At 34.6% G+C, this 17,385-nt stretch overlaps 2 protein-coding genes across 2 annotated transcripts in view; one reads left to right on the top strand and one right to left on the bottom strand.

Moving 5' to 3' along the window:
- The window catches only part of LOC133525690 (semaphorin-2A), a 458,429-nt gene that overhangs the window by 383,220 nt on the left and 57,824 nt on the right, over positions 1–17,385 (bottom strand). The gene's annotated exons all lie outside the window — the stretch shown is intronic.
- On the top strand, positions 1,314–1,935 carry LOC133525854 (uncharacterized). Its single transcript, XM_061862258.1, has 2 exons — positions 1,314–1,865; positions 1,909–1,935. Exons 1-2 carry the CDS (start codon positions 1,314–1,316, stop codon positions 1,933–1,935), a joined length of 579 nt encoding a protein of 192 aa, XP_061718242.1.

The raw sequence follows: 17,385 nt of genomic DNA, 5'->3' as shown, positions 1-17,385 counted from the left end.
TAACAAAGGCAGTGATATGGCTGTTTTTACGTTAACCAATGAAAACCAGCATGATGAAATAGTACAGTATCAAATGGGTCGTTACATTAATACCAACGAAGCAATTTGGCGAATTTTAAGTTTTCCAATACACGATCGAGATCCACCGGTTCAACATTTATCCGTCCACCTAGAAAATGGACAACGTGTGTTTTTTTCAAACAGAAACAGCACAAAAAGTTGCGACGGAACCACCAACTCGAACAACTTTAACAGCATTTTTTGAATTATGCCAGAAAGACCAATTTGCTAAGACTTTACTTTACTCAGAAGTACCCAGCTATTATACATGGGATACAACAAGTAAACAATTTAATCCTCGAAAACGTGGAATGCAAGTAGAAGGACATGATGGAGTGTTCAAGAGTAACACAATAGGACGAGTCTACACAGTGCATCCAAAAAACGCTGAATGTTTCTATCTACGCTTATTACTTCACACTATTCGTGGTCCAACGTGTTTTGAAGACCTAAAAACTGTCAATGGTTACATTTGTGAGACATATCGTGAAGCATGTCAAAGATTGGGTCTACTAGAAAACGATAATCATTGGGAGTTAGCTATGAATGAAGCAGCCCAAACGGCAACAGCAAGTCAAATTCGTGAGCTATTTGCAATCATATTAACTACATGTAATCCTTCTAATCCAAATCGACTATGGCTTAAATATCGAGAATATATGAGCGATGACATCTTGGCTGATTTACGACAGCAAAATCCGGACTTAGAAATTAATTTTAATGAAGAAATTTTTAACAAAGCTTTGATATTGATAGAAGATAAATGTTTAGCAATTTCTAACCAAACGTTAATACAACTAGGTGTTCAATCTCCTAAACGAAATCATTTGGATGTTATGAACAGTGAATTTTTAAGAGAAACAAATTATAATATCGACGAATTGAGGCTTTACATCCAACACAACAAACCCTTATTAATTGAGAGTCAAAAACAAGCTTACGACATAATAATGGATTATTATAAAAATCAGCGAAGTGGTATAATATTTTTAGACGCACCTGGTGGCACCGGGAAAACATTTTTGATAAATTTAATTCTAGCTGAAATCCGTGCAAATAAAGAAATCGTTCTCGCCCTAGCATCATCTGGAATAGCGGCAACACTTATGGATGGTGGACGAACGGCACATTCTGGTTTAAAATTACCATTAGATGTAGCTAACTACGAATTCCCGGTATGTGACATCACAAAATCATCGGCACGTGGACAAATATTAAAACAGTGCAAAGCCATTATATGGGATGAAAGCACAATGGCTCATAGAAAATCCCTAGAAGCACTAAACAGAACACTTCAAGATTTACGCGACAACACGAATATAATGGGAGGTGTATTGTTAATACTATCAGGCGATTTCCGTCAAACGCTACCTGTCATTCCGAAATCAACGCCGGCAGATGAAATTAACGCTTGCCTGAAGAAGTCGTTCATATGGGAACAGGTAAAAATAATTAAATTAACAACAAATATGAGAGCACAAATTTCAGGAGATGAAAAGGCCCAAGAATTTGCTGAAAAACTTTTACAAATAGGAGAGGGCACTTATCCAATAGACGAAAATACTGGCCAAATCACACTAACTAATGAGTTATGTAATGCTGTTGAAACACCGGAACAACTTATAAATGAAGTGTATCCAAGTATTGCTGAAAATTATACTAATTCAGAATGGTTACGGGAGCGCATTATTCTAGCCACGAAAAACGACATTGTCAATAGCATCAACAACATCATCCAGGAAATGATTCCGGGAGAAGAGAAAATCTACAACTCAATCGATACAATGACTGATGAACAAGAAAGCGTAAATTTTCCTTCTGAATTTTTGAATTCACTAAATGTTCCAGGAATGCCATTGCACTGCCTTAAATTGAAAGTTGGTTCACCAATTATTCTATTACGAAATCTGAACTCGCCAAAATTGTGTAATGGTACGAGACTCTGTATTAAACAGCTACAAAATAACATCATCGAAGCCAGTATAATGACTGGTAAAGAAAAAGGACAAATAGTATTTATACCACGAATACCTTTAATATCAAATGGATTGCCCTTTACGTTTAAACGTTTACAATTCCCGGTGAAGTTGGCTTACAGTATGACCATCAACAAAGCACAGGGCCAAACATTCAAATACTGTGGCGTTGACTTAAAGGAACCATGCTTTGCACATGGTCAATTATACGTTGCATGCTCACGAGCAGGATCACCTCGAAATTTGTTCATCTACAGCCCGGGCAATAAAACAATAAATGTAGTCTATAAGCAAGTATTATAGAAAAATTAAACAAAATGTAAATGTATAATATAACGTGTAATATGTTAATGTATTTATCATATATGTAGTATGTAGAATATCATATGTAAATAATTGTGTGAATAAAACATAAATTTTCCATTTACTAAGGTGTTTTTTATTCTAACTTATGATTATTTCAATTAGTTAATTAGTTAATTAGTTAATTAATTAAATATACTTTCTATACACCGCATATTTAATGGTCGACTAAGTCTTTCAATATCTAAGATAGAAATCTATATTATCTACGTTAAAAAATGCATCCTCAAATATTTTTTATACCATTAAACATGCGATTTATTTTAACCCGAGCAACGCCGGGTTTTGCAGCTAGTAATATAATAATATTATTATAACAGACAATTCAGTTATATATTATAACTGAATTGTCTGTTAGTAAATTAAAAAATTATGTAAAATGTAAGCTTATCTCTAAAGCCTATTATAGCACACAAGACTACATGAAAGATGAAACACCGTGGGATTAAGTGTGATTGTAAAGAATGAATTATTTATTGTTAAGTATGTTAATAATGATGAAATTGATAATTCAATGTATATATATACCGTATTTTTTAACATTTAAATTTTATTCTTATTTATTATTCTTTAGAAAGTTTCTAGACTAGTATTTTTATACAATTATGATGTTTGACGATCCTTTTGTGAAATTCTTATTATTAAGTTTACCATATCTATAATAATTCAAGGTTTTTTTTTAGAACATAATAACTGAATCAATAAATTGCTCTAATATTTAGATTAAGATGATATTTGTAAAATTTGACGATTTAAAGGTGCTTGTTGCTAGGCCTATTTGAATAAAGAATATTTTGACTTGACTTTCACTTTCACTTTTGGTTTTGGAGACGAGTGAAGTTCCCTTTAAATGGAATAAATAAAGGATACCAACATTTTTTTGTTGTTTATATTACAACATCTACTTTTGTGACTCACCAAATAAAAACTATTTACTCTATCAAATACCTATCTCACGTCAAAAAAATTACTGAATGTAATACCTAACAAATGATTCGATAATTTCGATCAGCTCCCTGTTGGCACTTCGATGAAATCGCAAAAATGTCATCCGAATGTTGATGATCGATCACTCTCCATGCATCAGACATGCTGTCCTTATTCTAGAACGTCTGTCTGAGGTATTTGACGTATCGAAATTATATCGAAAAAGTTGGGGTTGCTTTTTATTTTATAACTTATGAATTCATTTTTTACTTGAGCTTGTTTTTCTATGCATTTATCGTTACCATCCACTTCCCAACTAATGGCCTCAGATGGTCTGTCTGGTTTTAAATTTCCAAATATTTTTCCGCATTACTCATGATAGGATTTTCTTCACTGAAAGCAATAGGTAAACATCAAACGGTAATTCAGACCTACATAAAGGATGACTCATGTTAGAACGTTCCGGGTTCGGGCCGGGGCGTCCGATACTTCGTTAGCATACCGATTTTACAGCATATTTTATGCAACTTACGAGTGGATACAATATCTTTACATACCCCACAAGATTATACGAGTCTAAACATGTTCTGATGTACATATAATTAATAAATTACATTTTCTCTATTTATCATACAATTTATTCACAGAAGTTGACCGAGAAAATGTTCCCACGTGGCTGTTGTAAATACGCACTTAAACACTGCACTTTAAGGTTTACTTTACAGTTACTAAGAAGCACTGTTACTTTACTACTACTATACTCCACCCCTCGATATCACTGTTTGTTCATTCTTGGTTATTAACCTAACCATGGAAATTGTTTGACTCCATTGTTGTAGGAAAACATACCGTTAGCTAGTATGCATTTTAAAAAGCGACATCTAGCCATTAATTCAGTAATTAATTTACAGTATGTACATTTACGCGGCAATTAAAAATTTCAAATCTCAATTCAACCAATTTCCATTTACGCTTGGGCAAAAATGCTTTCGTACGACCAGCTCTCCAGCTGTTCTCCTTTACAGGTGGCATTTCTAAACGCTTTAGTAAAATTTTTGAGCTGGTCCGATAATTATTGGCATTTTTGTCGATTCAGTTTCTGCAATCATTTCAGTTGGTAAGGCAGGAGGTTCGCAAAGTCTACACAGAGCCAGTGGTAATGGTATTAAATCGTTTCAGAATACGGACCCGGTAATGGACAGCGCATTCAATCTGTTTGCGACACGTAGCGGCTCTAATGCGGTTATCGGGTAGCTGTTTACGGTGTGCGTGGGCAGAGGCCGGCAAAGCGATCATTTTCGTAATGATTTACACGGATTTTGAGGCGTTTAAGCGGAAATTAGTAAGATATACTGCGCAGCTGCTAAACTTTGACAACAGATATCGATTTTACTCTATTACTATTAAATTAAGAATAGGTATGAGTAGGTAAATTTTCATTTTTATAACAAACAAATTTGATCAATCCTAGTGATCCGGTGAGATAAACCGAACCAAAAGATACCGGTACTGAGGAGCTACAGCACTGAATAATACCCCGTAGATTGTTTAAAATATTAAAACATACGAGCAATTTGCAATTATTTTGTATTTTTTATCAACTTGTCACAAATGAGTTAATGTGATTGACTAAATGAAACAATTCTAACTGAAAAAAAAAAAAAGCAAATATGCCAAAAACCTGCAATACGTTTGAATGGAAAATAGTTCACGGACTACACGAAAATATAGCTATTTTGAAACTTTTTTGTAACTTCAGCCCATTTCACAGTACTTGAAAAAATTGCTCACAAACCAAATTGTTTGTTATTCAAACAATTGCACTGCAAAAGGCAAATTGCAGTTTTGCTGTATTTCCACACTGAGCTCCGAGGCGATCAATAATAATGAAGGTTAATAAAAAATCGTGATTGAATTCGTTGCCGGTCGGCTTCAAGCGGATTAAATAATCCTGAGTAAACGCGAAGCACACAAGTGACCACTATATAAAAGGTTATCTTGTTAAGATGACGCATTGTAAATTTTGGCGTCAGGTATTTTGAATTATCTAAGCAATTACAAAGCTCATGAAAGTGTTGTTTGGTAAACTGATTATTCATGGCATAGACTTCATTTTTGTTATTGCCGTTACACAATTTGGTTAATTTTTATAAAAGAGAAAACCATATCAAAGGTGCCTCTTTTTAAACAAAGATTTTCATTGTACAGACAAATGGGACCGATTCAAGCATCTTAAATTTTCCATGTAGATACGTCTAAACACACACTGAAATACTGTAGTTGTGATTGTTCGATTAAATCTAGTTTTTTTTTTATTACTTTAAATTTTAACTTTAAGCTTGTTGTAAGTATATGGTGAAGCTTCGTTTCTTTAGTTCCTTTTATAGTGTCTACCAGCTGTACTTAGGACAAACCTATGTATGTGTTCATATAATTTGGAAGTGATAAATTTCGTTATTATTAAGTATTTGTGCAAGTATAGTATAAGCCTGTTTATTTAGTTCCGATCACAATGCTGTCCTAAAACTACTGTCAGACCTCCTAGTGGGAATTGTCTTAGAATGTAGGCTAATACCATTTTTCCCCAATAAAGAAAATAATAAACGGTTAAAACCGTTTTGCCGCATAATACCTTTTAGAATAAGCTAGCGCAAAAGTAAATTTACTACGCGCCAAGTATAGGGACGACCGCGAGTTTCGGGAAGCAAGCAAGCATGCAAACGTCACATTTTGAGATTTTATTGTTTAGAATGTTTAGCGTTAACCTTAAATTTTAAAAACGAAAGTTTGTTGATTAGATGTTTGTTAATAAATCACGTATAAAATATCGATACATTTTTTTGATGCATTTAAACACACAGATAGCTGCATAGATTAGATTAGATTAGATGATTATAATAATAATTTCCTCCCGGAAATCATCCAAAAAGGGTCACTGGATGAACTTTTATTATATCAATTCAGTGGCAAGTTCTAAGCGGACGTTTTAGGTACTTCAATTGCTAACCTCGTCATTTATCGTTCTGAGCCTTGTGCAAACCCTTAGAAAAAATCTTTCAAGAAAGTTATCGTTAATAAACGTAACAAAAATAGATTATAAACGTATAAAATCTTTACTCAAATATTGCATGCGATAATTTTCAGGTGTAGTAAGTACCTAAACGTATGGCATTACAAAGTAATTGAGCATTAAATTGCTCATCTATTTTGATCAAAACGTTAATGAATCTGCACTACAGCAGTGATATTTAGAGAGCGTATTCTATTACATTAATTAGTAAAAGCAAAACACGCAACTTGATAATCTGAGAACATCGTTAGATTCGAAATAACATTAATTAAAACTACTGTGCATCCGTATTTTCTTGCAACGTGGCAACGATTGGAGAAAAAGATATTGCTATTAGAGCCACATTGCTCGTTCATCAGAGCATTTCTAACGTTCAACTGAGCAGCTATTGCCACTCTTTCAGTTCTTTATTTCTGTAGATACGGGAACAATACATTCGTTACTAGCGGAACTTATTTGCTTTTAGTCGCCCGTTTCTATCCACTCGGATGAGCTCCTGGATTGAGTGCGGGCCGGATTGAGTTGCAGGCTTGTTTGTATGTGTCTGCCCTTTGACAAGCCTGTGACAAGCTTCGAAAACTTTTCGGGGCTTATCCCGGAGGATAATCGATTTCTCAGTGAACTGTTAAAAGTTGAATCAGAGAAACTGCTTGTCGAATCCGTAAGTATTTTGCGAGCAATGTTGGATACTGGACAAGGCATATTCAAGGTGCATTAACTACCTGAAATAATTTTAGGAATTTGTTAGATCTATGCCTTAAGGCAATTTCTAGCTAAACATAGAAGCCTTATTAAACTTAACTGTAATGGCAAAGAAAATGAGGTTTGAGTTTGTGTTATATATCACGTAAAAAGGGACAGTGCATGGGCGTTTTCCATTCCTGATCTTTTATTTGTAATTTTGCAAAACTTCCTATGTTATTACTAGTTGTGTTGTGTACCAATCATCCACGTTTCAATTATTTACATTTACGCTGGCCTATATACGGCTCATATGGGCTATTCTCTATTGGGTTAAAGTGACCCAATTGAAAGATTTTTTATGCCGGTTTAACGAACCCCGACTATTGAAGCTAAAGTCGTAGTCATATAGCTTGATAGGTCCTTGTTCTCGTTTCATTTCTAAAGTAGACGCCGATACAATGTCGCAAGATTGATGGAACTATCTCGAACGAGATCGGGGACTAAGCTACAACTTGGTCCGTGCTGAGAAATATGGTCATGAGAAACAGAGTGACCCAAGTACACGCCATTTTCTGTCCAATTTTGAGACACATATGTCCTAGAATGGGTTAAACATCTATGCAGACTTACGCCCTTCTTGCTGTCAGGTGCAAAAATGAGGAGGTTCACTTTGTAACACCGTCGCAATGTTAATACTTAGACTAATCAACAAAGAAGTACCTGTATGGACGAAATAACTATCATTGTTCAAATTTTGTTTTGGTAGTTTATATTAATAGACTTATGAAGAACAATATACTTTTATTTGTTTACAGGTTATACGGAGTCTCAGGATAAAAATTTTCTCATAAACATACTGTACGACAAAAAACGGTAACCTCTAGCGTAATAGTAGATTGTTAACCGAGGGATGAAAGGCACTCATATCTGTCGAGGTAGTTTGGCGCTCGAATGCAGTGAGTTCACCCGAGTTGAATACTCTATTTTTCATTTCAAATACGAGGAAAGTAAAATAAATGTGTATTTAAAAAAGATGACTAAGTATAAACTTTCATAGTATATCTTGAGGTTACTATCAAATAACAATTTAGGTAAAAGTATCGTAGGGAGTAAAATTCAAAATTCAATATTCAAAACTTTATTCTGCAAGTAGGCCTCAAGGGCTCTTTTACAAGTCAGTAAAACATTATAGTAACATCCTATAGTGACATGAAAAATACATAACAACATTAAACATTACATTATAATAATCTTAAAATGAATAATTACTACAATACAATAGAGATGTATAGTCTCTATAGTTAAAAATACATTAAATCTGGAGATGTAAAAGGTCCCCAATGTCAGAGTACTAATACCAATAAGATTTGGAGGTGTAAAGTCTCTCCAAGTGTCAAAATAAAATTTATACTAAATAAATAAACCGCGTCTGGACTGGACTGTTAAACTAGCAGTCTCATAAACTAATGCTACAGAATACATAACTAGTATGTACCAAGTCAAGAATATTATACAATATTACAGAGACGTATAGTCTCCACGGTTACCTAATACATTAAGTTTGGAGATGTATAAGGTCCCCACGGTCTGAGAAAGTAATAATACACAATAATAATGACATTAATAAGATTTGGAGGTGTAAAGGCTCTCCAAGTGTCCATGAATAAAAAAAATAAAAAAGTGTATGAAATACATGTTTCACGTCAAGAGACTGTTAAGCTAACAATCTTAAAACTAGTTTTACAGAATACATAACTCGTATGTATCTAATAAGTCAATGTCATCATCAAAATAACTAAACATAACAAACAATAAATACATAAGGTTGAACAGCTAGAAACAACAGCGCCCTATGCCTGTAAGTAAAATATCAAAATGGAAATAGTATAACAAATCCATTTAATGTTTTAGTTGCTTATCGTAATATAAAAGAAAACAACTTACAATTTTATTTTGACTCGAATATGTTTAAATGAGAAATGGAAATCTTTTTTCTTGTACTGTTTTAATTAAACTGTGTCTTGAATGTGGGAAAGGTTATCCAAAATATGCTTCTTTCGAGTTTTCTCTCACAATGAGTTTCATAATTTCTTCAAGATTATTAGTCACAAAAATAGTCCTTGGTTATCGGGGTAGATTCAAAATGCACGGCGCAGGCATGAGCCAGACTTGAGCGGACGTAAAAGTGGATACTAGTAAGTAGGCTTTTGGTGAAATTGCTTAGGATTTACAACATTTCGACTGCATTTTAATTTATCTGAATTAGAAAACAAAATACCAAGTAATTATGTAATAATTGAAACGCCATATACTTTAACTAAAATTAACCTATCCAGTATATTGTCGGAAAAGAAAATAACAAGGGTTAGGCAAGCGCACGAAAAATAAATTACACTTGAATAAATATTCATTATTGAAAAAAAAACAATAAATATAGATACCAATAGCTTCGTTAGCCAAGTGATAAATCTGTTAGTAATATTATATTAAAATTAAATTAAAATGCCTAGTTACAACAAACTTTATAATAATACACTACTATGTAAAGCAGTATAGTACACATCGGATAATCACAAACTGCGCTTTCTAGTCGAGATGTTGAAACTTTTTTCTTACACATAAATATATGTATGCATTTTTAGGGAGCGTGCTTGAACTATACAGCGTGTATTTTTGATACGGCCGCATAACCAAAGAATAGTTATTTTGAGCTTTAATGAACAAACTTTCATATATTTTATAAAAAACAGACGACTTTTATTTTTCAATATGAAATAATTCAGCAAGCAATTTATCATTACTTTGTTTTAACTTAAAACGTCGCATTTAATGACGCGACGTCACAACTGTCACAAGTATAGTCACTTGTGTATGTGCGAAATACATAGCAACTCGAAAAAAAATCCAAAAATTAATTATACTCTGGTTGTTGAGACGACTATAAAAAAAATATCTCAAAATCGTGTTATAGCACTAAAACCTACATCTAGTTTACGTTTGCGGTTATATCAAATATACACATAGGCCATAGATTTATTGACGTGAAGGCTAATCCAAATTTAGGGCCTCCGCTAGCTGGCGCGGGTGCACGGAGCGGACGAGCGGGTTAACGAAAAATAGTATGAGCGACGCTAACTGAAGCGGACGCGTGCGGCGGATTTCACCTACAAATAGCACCCGCGTGCGTGCGCACGCGGCGGGCGTCCGTGTCAGCTAGCGTAGGCCCTAAAGGGTGCAAGGTGGCAATCCGTTCAGCGCCAAGTGCTTATTGCAATAATATTGTGTGTTATAATCAGTGTTGGCCGAACGTTAATTGCAATTAACAATTTAACCACTATTATTTAAACCGTAACGGATGGTTATAGTACATACATAAATACATATAATCACGCCTATTTTCCGAAGGGGTAGACCACGGATTTCCACTTGCTAAAGTCCTGACATACCTCTTTCGCTTCCTTCACTTTCATGACATTCCTCTTCCTCATACACGCTCGTCGGTTTAGGGTTCTCTTGACCTGGCCTTTCTTCAGGATTTCCCCGATTTGATCAGAGAAAGTCCATTATAGTTTACAGTTCAATTTATAATGGTTAATGGCCATTAATGGTTAATTACATTAACATTTCGGCCAACACTGATTATAAGAAATTTAAAATACATCCCGATGTTTTGAACCCTTTACGGCGTTCGCGGTCAATGGTTGTAATTTTGACAGAGGTGAATATATTTTTCCTCAATCTCCGTTTGATCGCTTTCAAGGGTTCGAGACGTCGGGATGTATTTAAATTCATCATATGCGATACAATCTGTTTTAATAGTTTTATTTCATTAATAATTATCGCGGTATCCGAAGACAATATTGTGTATAGATATGTCAAGTTATCAATTTAAGCTACAAGATAGGAAACCGTCGGAACGCGCTAGGTTCTTTTTGTAGTAAAATTCCACGGTATGATAGAACAGGTAGTTTATTTAATCACTAGTACTAGTACTGTAGGTACTAAGTAATATCTATAATTATTATTCCACCTCAACGCCGTCTCTTCGCTTAGTCGAAGCGTTGGAATTTGAACCGTACGTACGACCGTTAACACAAGAATTCCCGCCCAACCCACAGCCTTGACAGGTTCAAAACTTCCAACTTGAAAAATTATTAATGAATAAATTAAGTGAAATCATGCCGCGAATACACTATTTATATTTCTAAATAAGATAGCTGCTTGACCTTCATTTACTATTTCACCAAACTATCGCACAAAGACAGAGAAAAAGCGCCAGAATTAATTACCCCTGGACGTTGAATAATATTCAATTGGAACCTTCATGATTCGAGTCATTTATGGTCCCAAATCCATTCCACTTTCGCGCGATTCCATCATTTATCATTAAAGTTAATTATGTTTAACGTCTCAGTCCATTCGGCTAATTAGTTGGCTCCAAAAAATCGAGGATAATTGTGAAGAGCGATTGCCAGGATTTCCTCTGTCGAGGGCACTCACTGATAAATAGGGCTCTTCGAATGAACTACCTTTCGTGACGAGCTGAGTTGGATTGGTGTGAGCTGCAATTTTTATTTCACTTTTTAAGCATCCTAAAATTTATTTACACAGTAGTACAAATACTAAACTAAATTAATAACTAGCTTAAATCTAAAATATGCCCTTTAGGCATTGTACCAAGGATGCTGGTGAACCGTCTGGTCTGCTAGCCGTCTGGCGTCTGGTAGAAGAGTCTGCTTCGCGATTTCTGCAAAAAACTGGTGCACGCCGGGACCCTATGGGCGAGTTTCAACGCCAAATGGTACAAAATCGTACCTTGGCTCTTATATTTATTACGTTTCACGGCGCTTCCTGCCCCTCCACCCGCTTTTACATTTAGTCTGTTGGAGGTGGGACGGAGCTAGAGTATCTACGCACGTACCATCCCACACTAACATCAGTCCCAAGCTCCAATGAACTAAGGATACCCCATGTTTTTTTATAATAAATACCTATTATGGAAATAAAGAGTAGGTCTCAACTTTTATTTTATTTATAGAACCGATTTAATATTAAAGTATTCAATTGGACAAATGAGGTGATCTGACTGAAGTACAGAGTACTATCATTTTATATCCTATCATTGACATAACATATCGTATGGGCATTCTTTTCGTTTACTTACGGCTATTTTTTTGTCGGTTTTTATTAAATTTTGTATCTTTGAAGAGTTCCTCATTCTGGGCGTTATTAATACGAAATCACAATTTCACAAGTTAATGTAAATTTTCGTTGAGTTACGAAAATACCATACGTTTTTGTAACACAGGACAACTTTAATTTGGACATAAATATGGTGAAATTGTGCTTATATTATACAGAATAGGAAACCACCACATTTTATCAAAATCAGATGAAAAAAAAGACAATAAATAAATAAAACGGTTGGGTTAAACCGTTGGAATAGTATGAAGTGCGTGCTAGTTTCGCAACTTGTAGGTATATATTTTTTTACGGTTCAGAAAACCATTTCAGTTTCCAGCATCAATCATTTTAGTTTATAAGTCAGCAGAATACGCGATGTCCTTTTAATGATGACTTCGTAACTTCGGTACGTGAACGATACATTTAAAAACTTGAATAACATGATTTTTACAGTTAATTATACTATGTGCTTACCCTCTTAGTATGAAGCCATCAATACATAATTATTATACTAAACAAATTAATTAATCCATCGACGAACAACAATCGAATTACAGTACGCTGATTCACATAATAACATAAACAGGGTGGTCCCTTGAGGCTTCCTGTACTACAATCCCAGCGAGCAGTTCAAACAGCCTACTCCCTAATTATTCTATTGTGTCAAAGCTATATTCACGAATATACTAATCGAATACACGAATTATGTAACTATCTACATCATCATATTTGCTACTGTCAAATATCAAAGTAAACTATGGCGATATCAATAAGGTACGTGTGAAGAATCTTTTTCATTACGTGTACGTTTAATCACAACAACCCAAATTACATTAATGTTGAGTGCAAATAAGAAACTCTCGGGCAGATTAAGTTTGAGTACCAGCGCAAAAAGAAAATAAAAATCGCAAAAACTTTAAGGCCCATTCGTAACCGTTAAGAACTAAAAAGCGTACACTTTATAGCAAAAGTACACATAAATGAAAGTCACTTCAACGCAAAAGCTGCCTCTTTGGATAAAAACTATTTGGTACTTCCGAAAGACCTCTGAAAATCCCTCTTTCCTTATCACACTTATTTTCACTCCAGACAGCAATCTTTGGTCATAGCGAGAAATGAAAATTAATGATGTTCTTGAGTATATTTTCGTGTCGGTTTGAGTACACACCATTATTTCCGTTTTTGGCTCGAGACCCTCATTTATTATGTAAGTTTTCACGAAACGCTATACCCAAGATGCAGATGCTGTAGTGAATCAGGCTTATTTCAAGTCAAACGTAAGAGCCTCGTTGCCTCGCCGTTTTTATATTCAAAGTGAAATCAATTATTCAAATTCATTGCATCTCAAAGAACAATATTATTTCTACGAAATAACTGCAAGTATTATTATTCTGCAGCACTCGCCAATAAATTATTGTGAAGTACACATATTTCCACAGAAATATAAATCATAATTCATTTCATCTAACACTTGGCTTTTCACAATTCTTGTGTCACCCCTCGCCGTCCCTCATCGTAAATCAAATTAAGGTAAATTTAAAAACAAATAAATTTTAATACATTGAGACCTTTCAAGAAGGAAATTAATCGTCAAACGCAAACAGTAAGTAAGATCAACCTAATGTTCGTTAAAGGCGTCAGGGGATGTCGTGTCAGAAAAAAACGTCACTCGTCGATTTTTCTTGATTCCACCTAATTGGATTGATGGAGTAGCTTTAGCAAATCTGTCGGGTGAAAGATAATGAATGAGGCTACTAGGACGAAGTTTTTCGAGAGAACTATCCTACGAGAAGGGGCAACCCTACTGCCTACCTACAACCGCATTCAAAGAGGGGAGCTTTAAACATTATGGAACTTTGTGACAGTTTGATGTACTTTGAGAATCCGAATTACAAGATTGCATCATAATAAATTGGCGTAGCTGTATAGCCCCGAGATACTCTTTATCTAACTTAGGGGTAAACATTTCCGTAACAGTTTCGAAAATCTCCACGGTGATTGGATGAAATTAGAGGATTGTAAACACACGTGATCTGGAGCGATGTTTGCACACTCGCTCTTGAATAGACGTGAGGCTGGCCTTTCATGGCTTGATGAAATACAAACTGTGTCACTGGGTAGGTGCCTGCCAAAATTTCGAACAACGTTTGTGCACAAACACAAGCCATTGGGAAGTGTAATGTTAGTCACTGTCTATAGACGGTTCTTGAATACCTCCCTACTAGGCATTGCCTAGGTTACTACTCACAGTAAAAAGTACTGACATTTTTATAATTATTCAGCCTATATACATCCCACTGTTGGACACAGGCCTCTTCATGCGCTAGAGGGCTTGGTCTATAATACCCACGCTAGCCCAATGCAGACTGGGGATATCACATACACTTTTGAATTTCTTCGCAGATGTATGCAGGTTTCCTCACAGTACAGTGTTGTTTCCACACCACCAACCAAAAAGCTAACGGTAGTTTGAAGTATGTGCAGGTTTCATATTTAATAATATATTATGTTTAGTTTAACTAATAACAAATATGGTCATAATTGAGAGATAAATCAAAATAATCTCTAGAATGACTGAAAGGAACAAGCTTATAAGAACAAAGTGAAATTATCAAGTATAATATTTCAGTATTCAGTCCGAAATCACTTAATAATAGACCACTTGAGTCATCCGCTTCTAGCCATGAATTTTGAATATTACCAAATTTCATTTATCACAATTTGCCTCTCAAGTAAAGGGAACTAGGCAACGTCGCGGCACTTCCGTAGCACATGATTTGCATAATAACTGAACTAAGTGTTCTACATCCCGGCAATGGTCCGATTTGAACCATAAATATAGGACCCTACGACTCAGTTTCCATAATCACGACCGACCGAAATTGCTCTCAGTTCGATCAATTCTCACATGTAGATTCAAGGAATTTGAATATGTTAGTTAACTTAGGGAAATGTTTGAGTATATTCCGTGCTGGACTTATCTACTTTAGGTCTAGTTTATCTGAACGACTTTCAGGGTTTTACTGTTCGAATTAATGTAGTTGACTATGGAGGTTAGGTACTACTTCAGCCAGTCCACCTAGTAAATATTTAATAAGTTGGATGTATACTACAAAGCAATATGACAATTAAAATAAAAGGAAACACTAGTTCGATTTAAGCAACTATTTTCCATGATATGAGTATTGTTTTAAAATATTAACCACACGCTTTTTTTTCTTGCCACATCAAACATATTATTATTATTGATTATTCATTCATTTATTCACGTAAAACAATTACACTGTTACATAGGTACAATAAATGCGCCAACTACTCTAGAGTAACAAATTTATTTGGCGCGCCCCGCGCTCAAATCTCACTTACGAGTATTAAGGTAAATGTTAACATTCGTGACTTATCTATACTATTGTTAGCAGTAGAAAAAAAGTAAAGTATGCATTTATGTTACAATGTTTTTTTTTTTTCTATGTATGAAACTATTTACATTGATAGTTTAATACATGTTTGGTTCGGACGTATTGTTAACTAACATTTATTACTTAGACATGTTTTTAATTTTGATTTAAAAGCTGTTTGTAATATTTTCACTTATAGACAGAAATTGTATTTTATTATTAATTTAAGGAGCATTTATGTGCGCCATGATAAAAAATGTAAGATTGTCAACGATTGTTATTCGAAAAAAGTTATACAGCTATGAAGGATATATTTATACAAGTGTTTTAGTTATAGTTGAAGGCGTCCTCGTTGGTTAGCATGTTCGTACAAAACGTCCTTGAAAGCAAACAAAAAATATGATAATACCACATGATGTACATAATGTCCATTATTCAAGGCATTGTACGCGACAGTCTGTGCGTGAGGAACGTGAGCGCGGCAGACCCCCAGGGATTTGCGCAGATTTTTCAATTTTTATTTGCGCTTGTAAGTGCCAACCCGCCATAGTATTGGGTGCGAGTAGTGAATGTGCACTATTTTTTCACCCTTTCATTTAAGCTTTAAGCTAGCGGGAATACGAGTCGATTTCAGTGACAAAGTGACGGCGAAATTGCACGACGCCCTTTGAGGGCTTATTGACAACACGTTATGCCTCCACTCATTAGCGAGATGATTGGAAATGGCAATCAGTATTCGATAACATTTTAATGCCAATATTTTTGCATTAAAATGTCTTTATTTTTTACTTCGTCGGAATTGTACATTTAAACTGAGCAATTATCTCTTTAGATTGATCTTTTTCTTTGTGATTATTGTTCAATATCCATATAATTTATTATATTGTACCAAGAAATTGTTCGTTTCACTATTTCTGTCTCTCTTTAGCGTTTATTCTGATTGAATCATCAGATCTTGTGTATTACTTATATCAAATAACGGTCCTTTCTTTTATTGTAAATATAGTCATAGTAAGGCATTCGGTAATTGAGGGCTCCCCACAATAGTACTTAATAGACAGACGCTTTATCTTGTCCTAGCGCGATATGATCGACCATTATGCCTTCTGGTCTATGTTATATTTTCGTACCAAATATGAAAGTTACAAGGGACAAAGCCCTGTCTCTATTTTCATGACGAAAACAGAAATAAAATAATGTAGTAAGATATATCCTTGCCTAACTGCTCGGAATTACGATTATTCCTACTGTTTTCCTTATTGTAACAAAAGTTCAACAACCTTAATTTCTCGCCGCCGTAAAAAGGCGCCTCCGTAATACAATGTCATTTCATAAACATTTATTTCAGTTCACTGCTCATGATGCAAATGTAATAAAGTTAATGGCCCTTTACCGCACTCGTGTGTATGGATGGCTCTTCATTCCTCACCGGGAAATATTATTTTTCTGCATCACTTATACGTTACATTACTTATACGTTAGGTCATAAAAATATTTACATTTCGTTTCGTTTTGAGTCTCCGCTGTACTTTTATATTTTATTTTATGACGCATCAAAAATGTAATTATTTTTTTCAATCTATACATACATAAAACAAGTAAATTAGTATAACAAAAAAATCTGCAAAATTAAATAAACATTCATTACTTGCTTATTCTTATTATAAATATTTTAGTCCAATACCCCCGGCCTTAAGGGAGAAGTGATTTTGAGTTATTTAAA

The sequence above is a fragment of the Cydia pomonella genome, chromosome 15 (assembly GCF_033807575.1).
Source record: "Cydia pomonella isolate Wapato2018A chromosome 15, ilCydPomo1, whole genome shotgun sequence".
NCBI classification, from domain to species: Eukaryota; Metazoa; Arthropoda; class Insecta; order Lepidoptera; family Tortricidae; genus Cydia; species Cydia pomonella.
This window is presented reverse-complemented; position numbering and strand designations above follow the sequence as displayed.

Excerpts from the sequence above, each read along its gene's own strand:
- LOC133525854 (XM_061862258.1), top strand. The coding sequence starts at position 1,314 with ATGGCTCATAGAAAATCCCTAGAAGCACTAAACAGAACACTTCAAGAT. Across the intron at positions 1,866-1,908 it reads TGACTGATGAACAAGAAAGC|GAATGCCATTGCACTGCCTT; the intron begins GTAAATTTTCCT and ends TAAATGTTCCAG.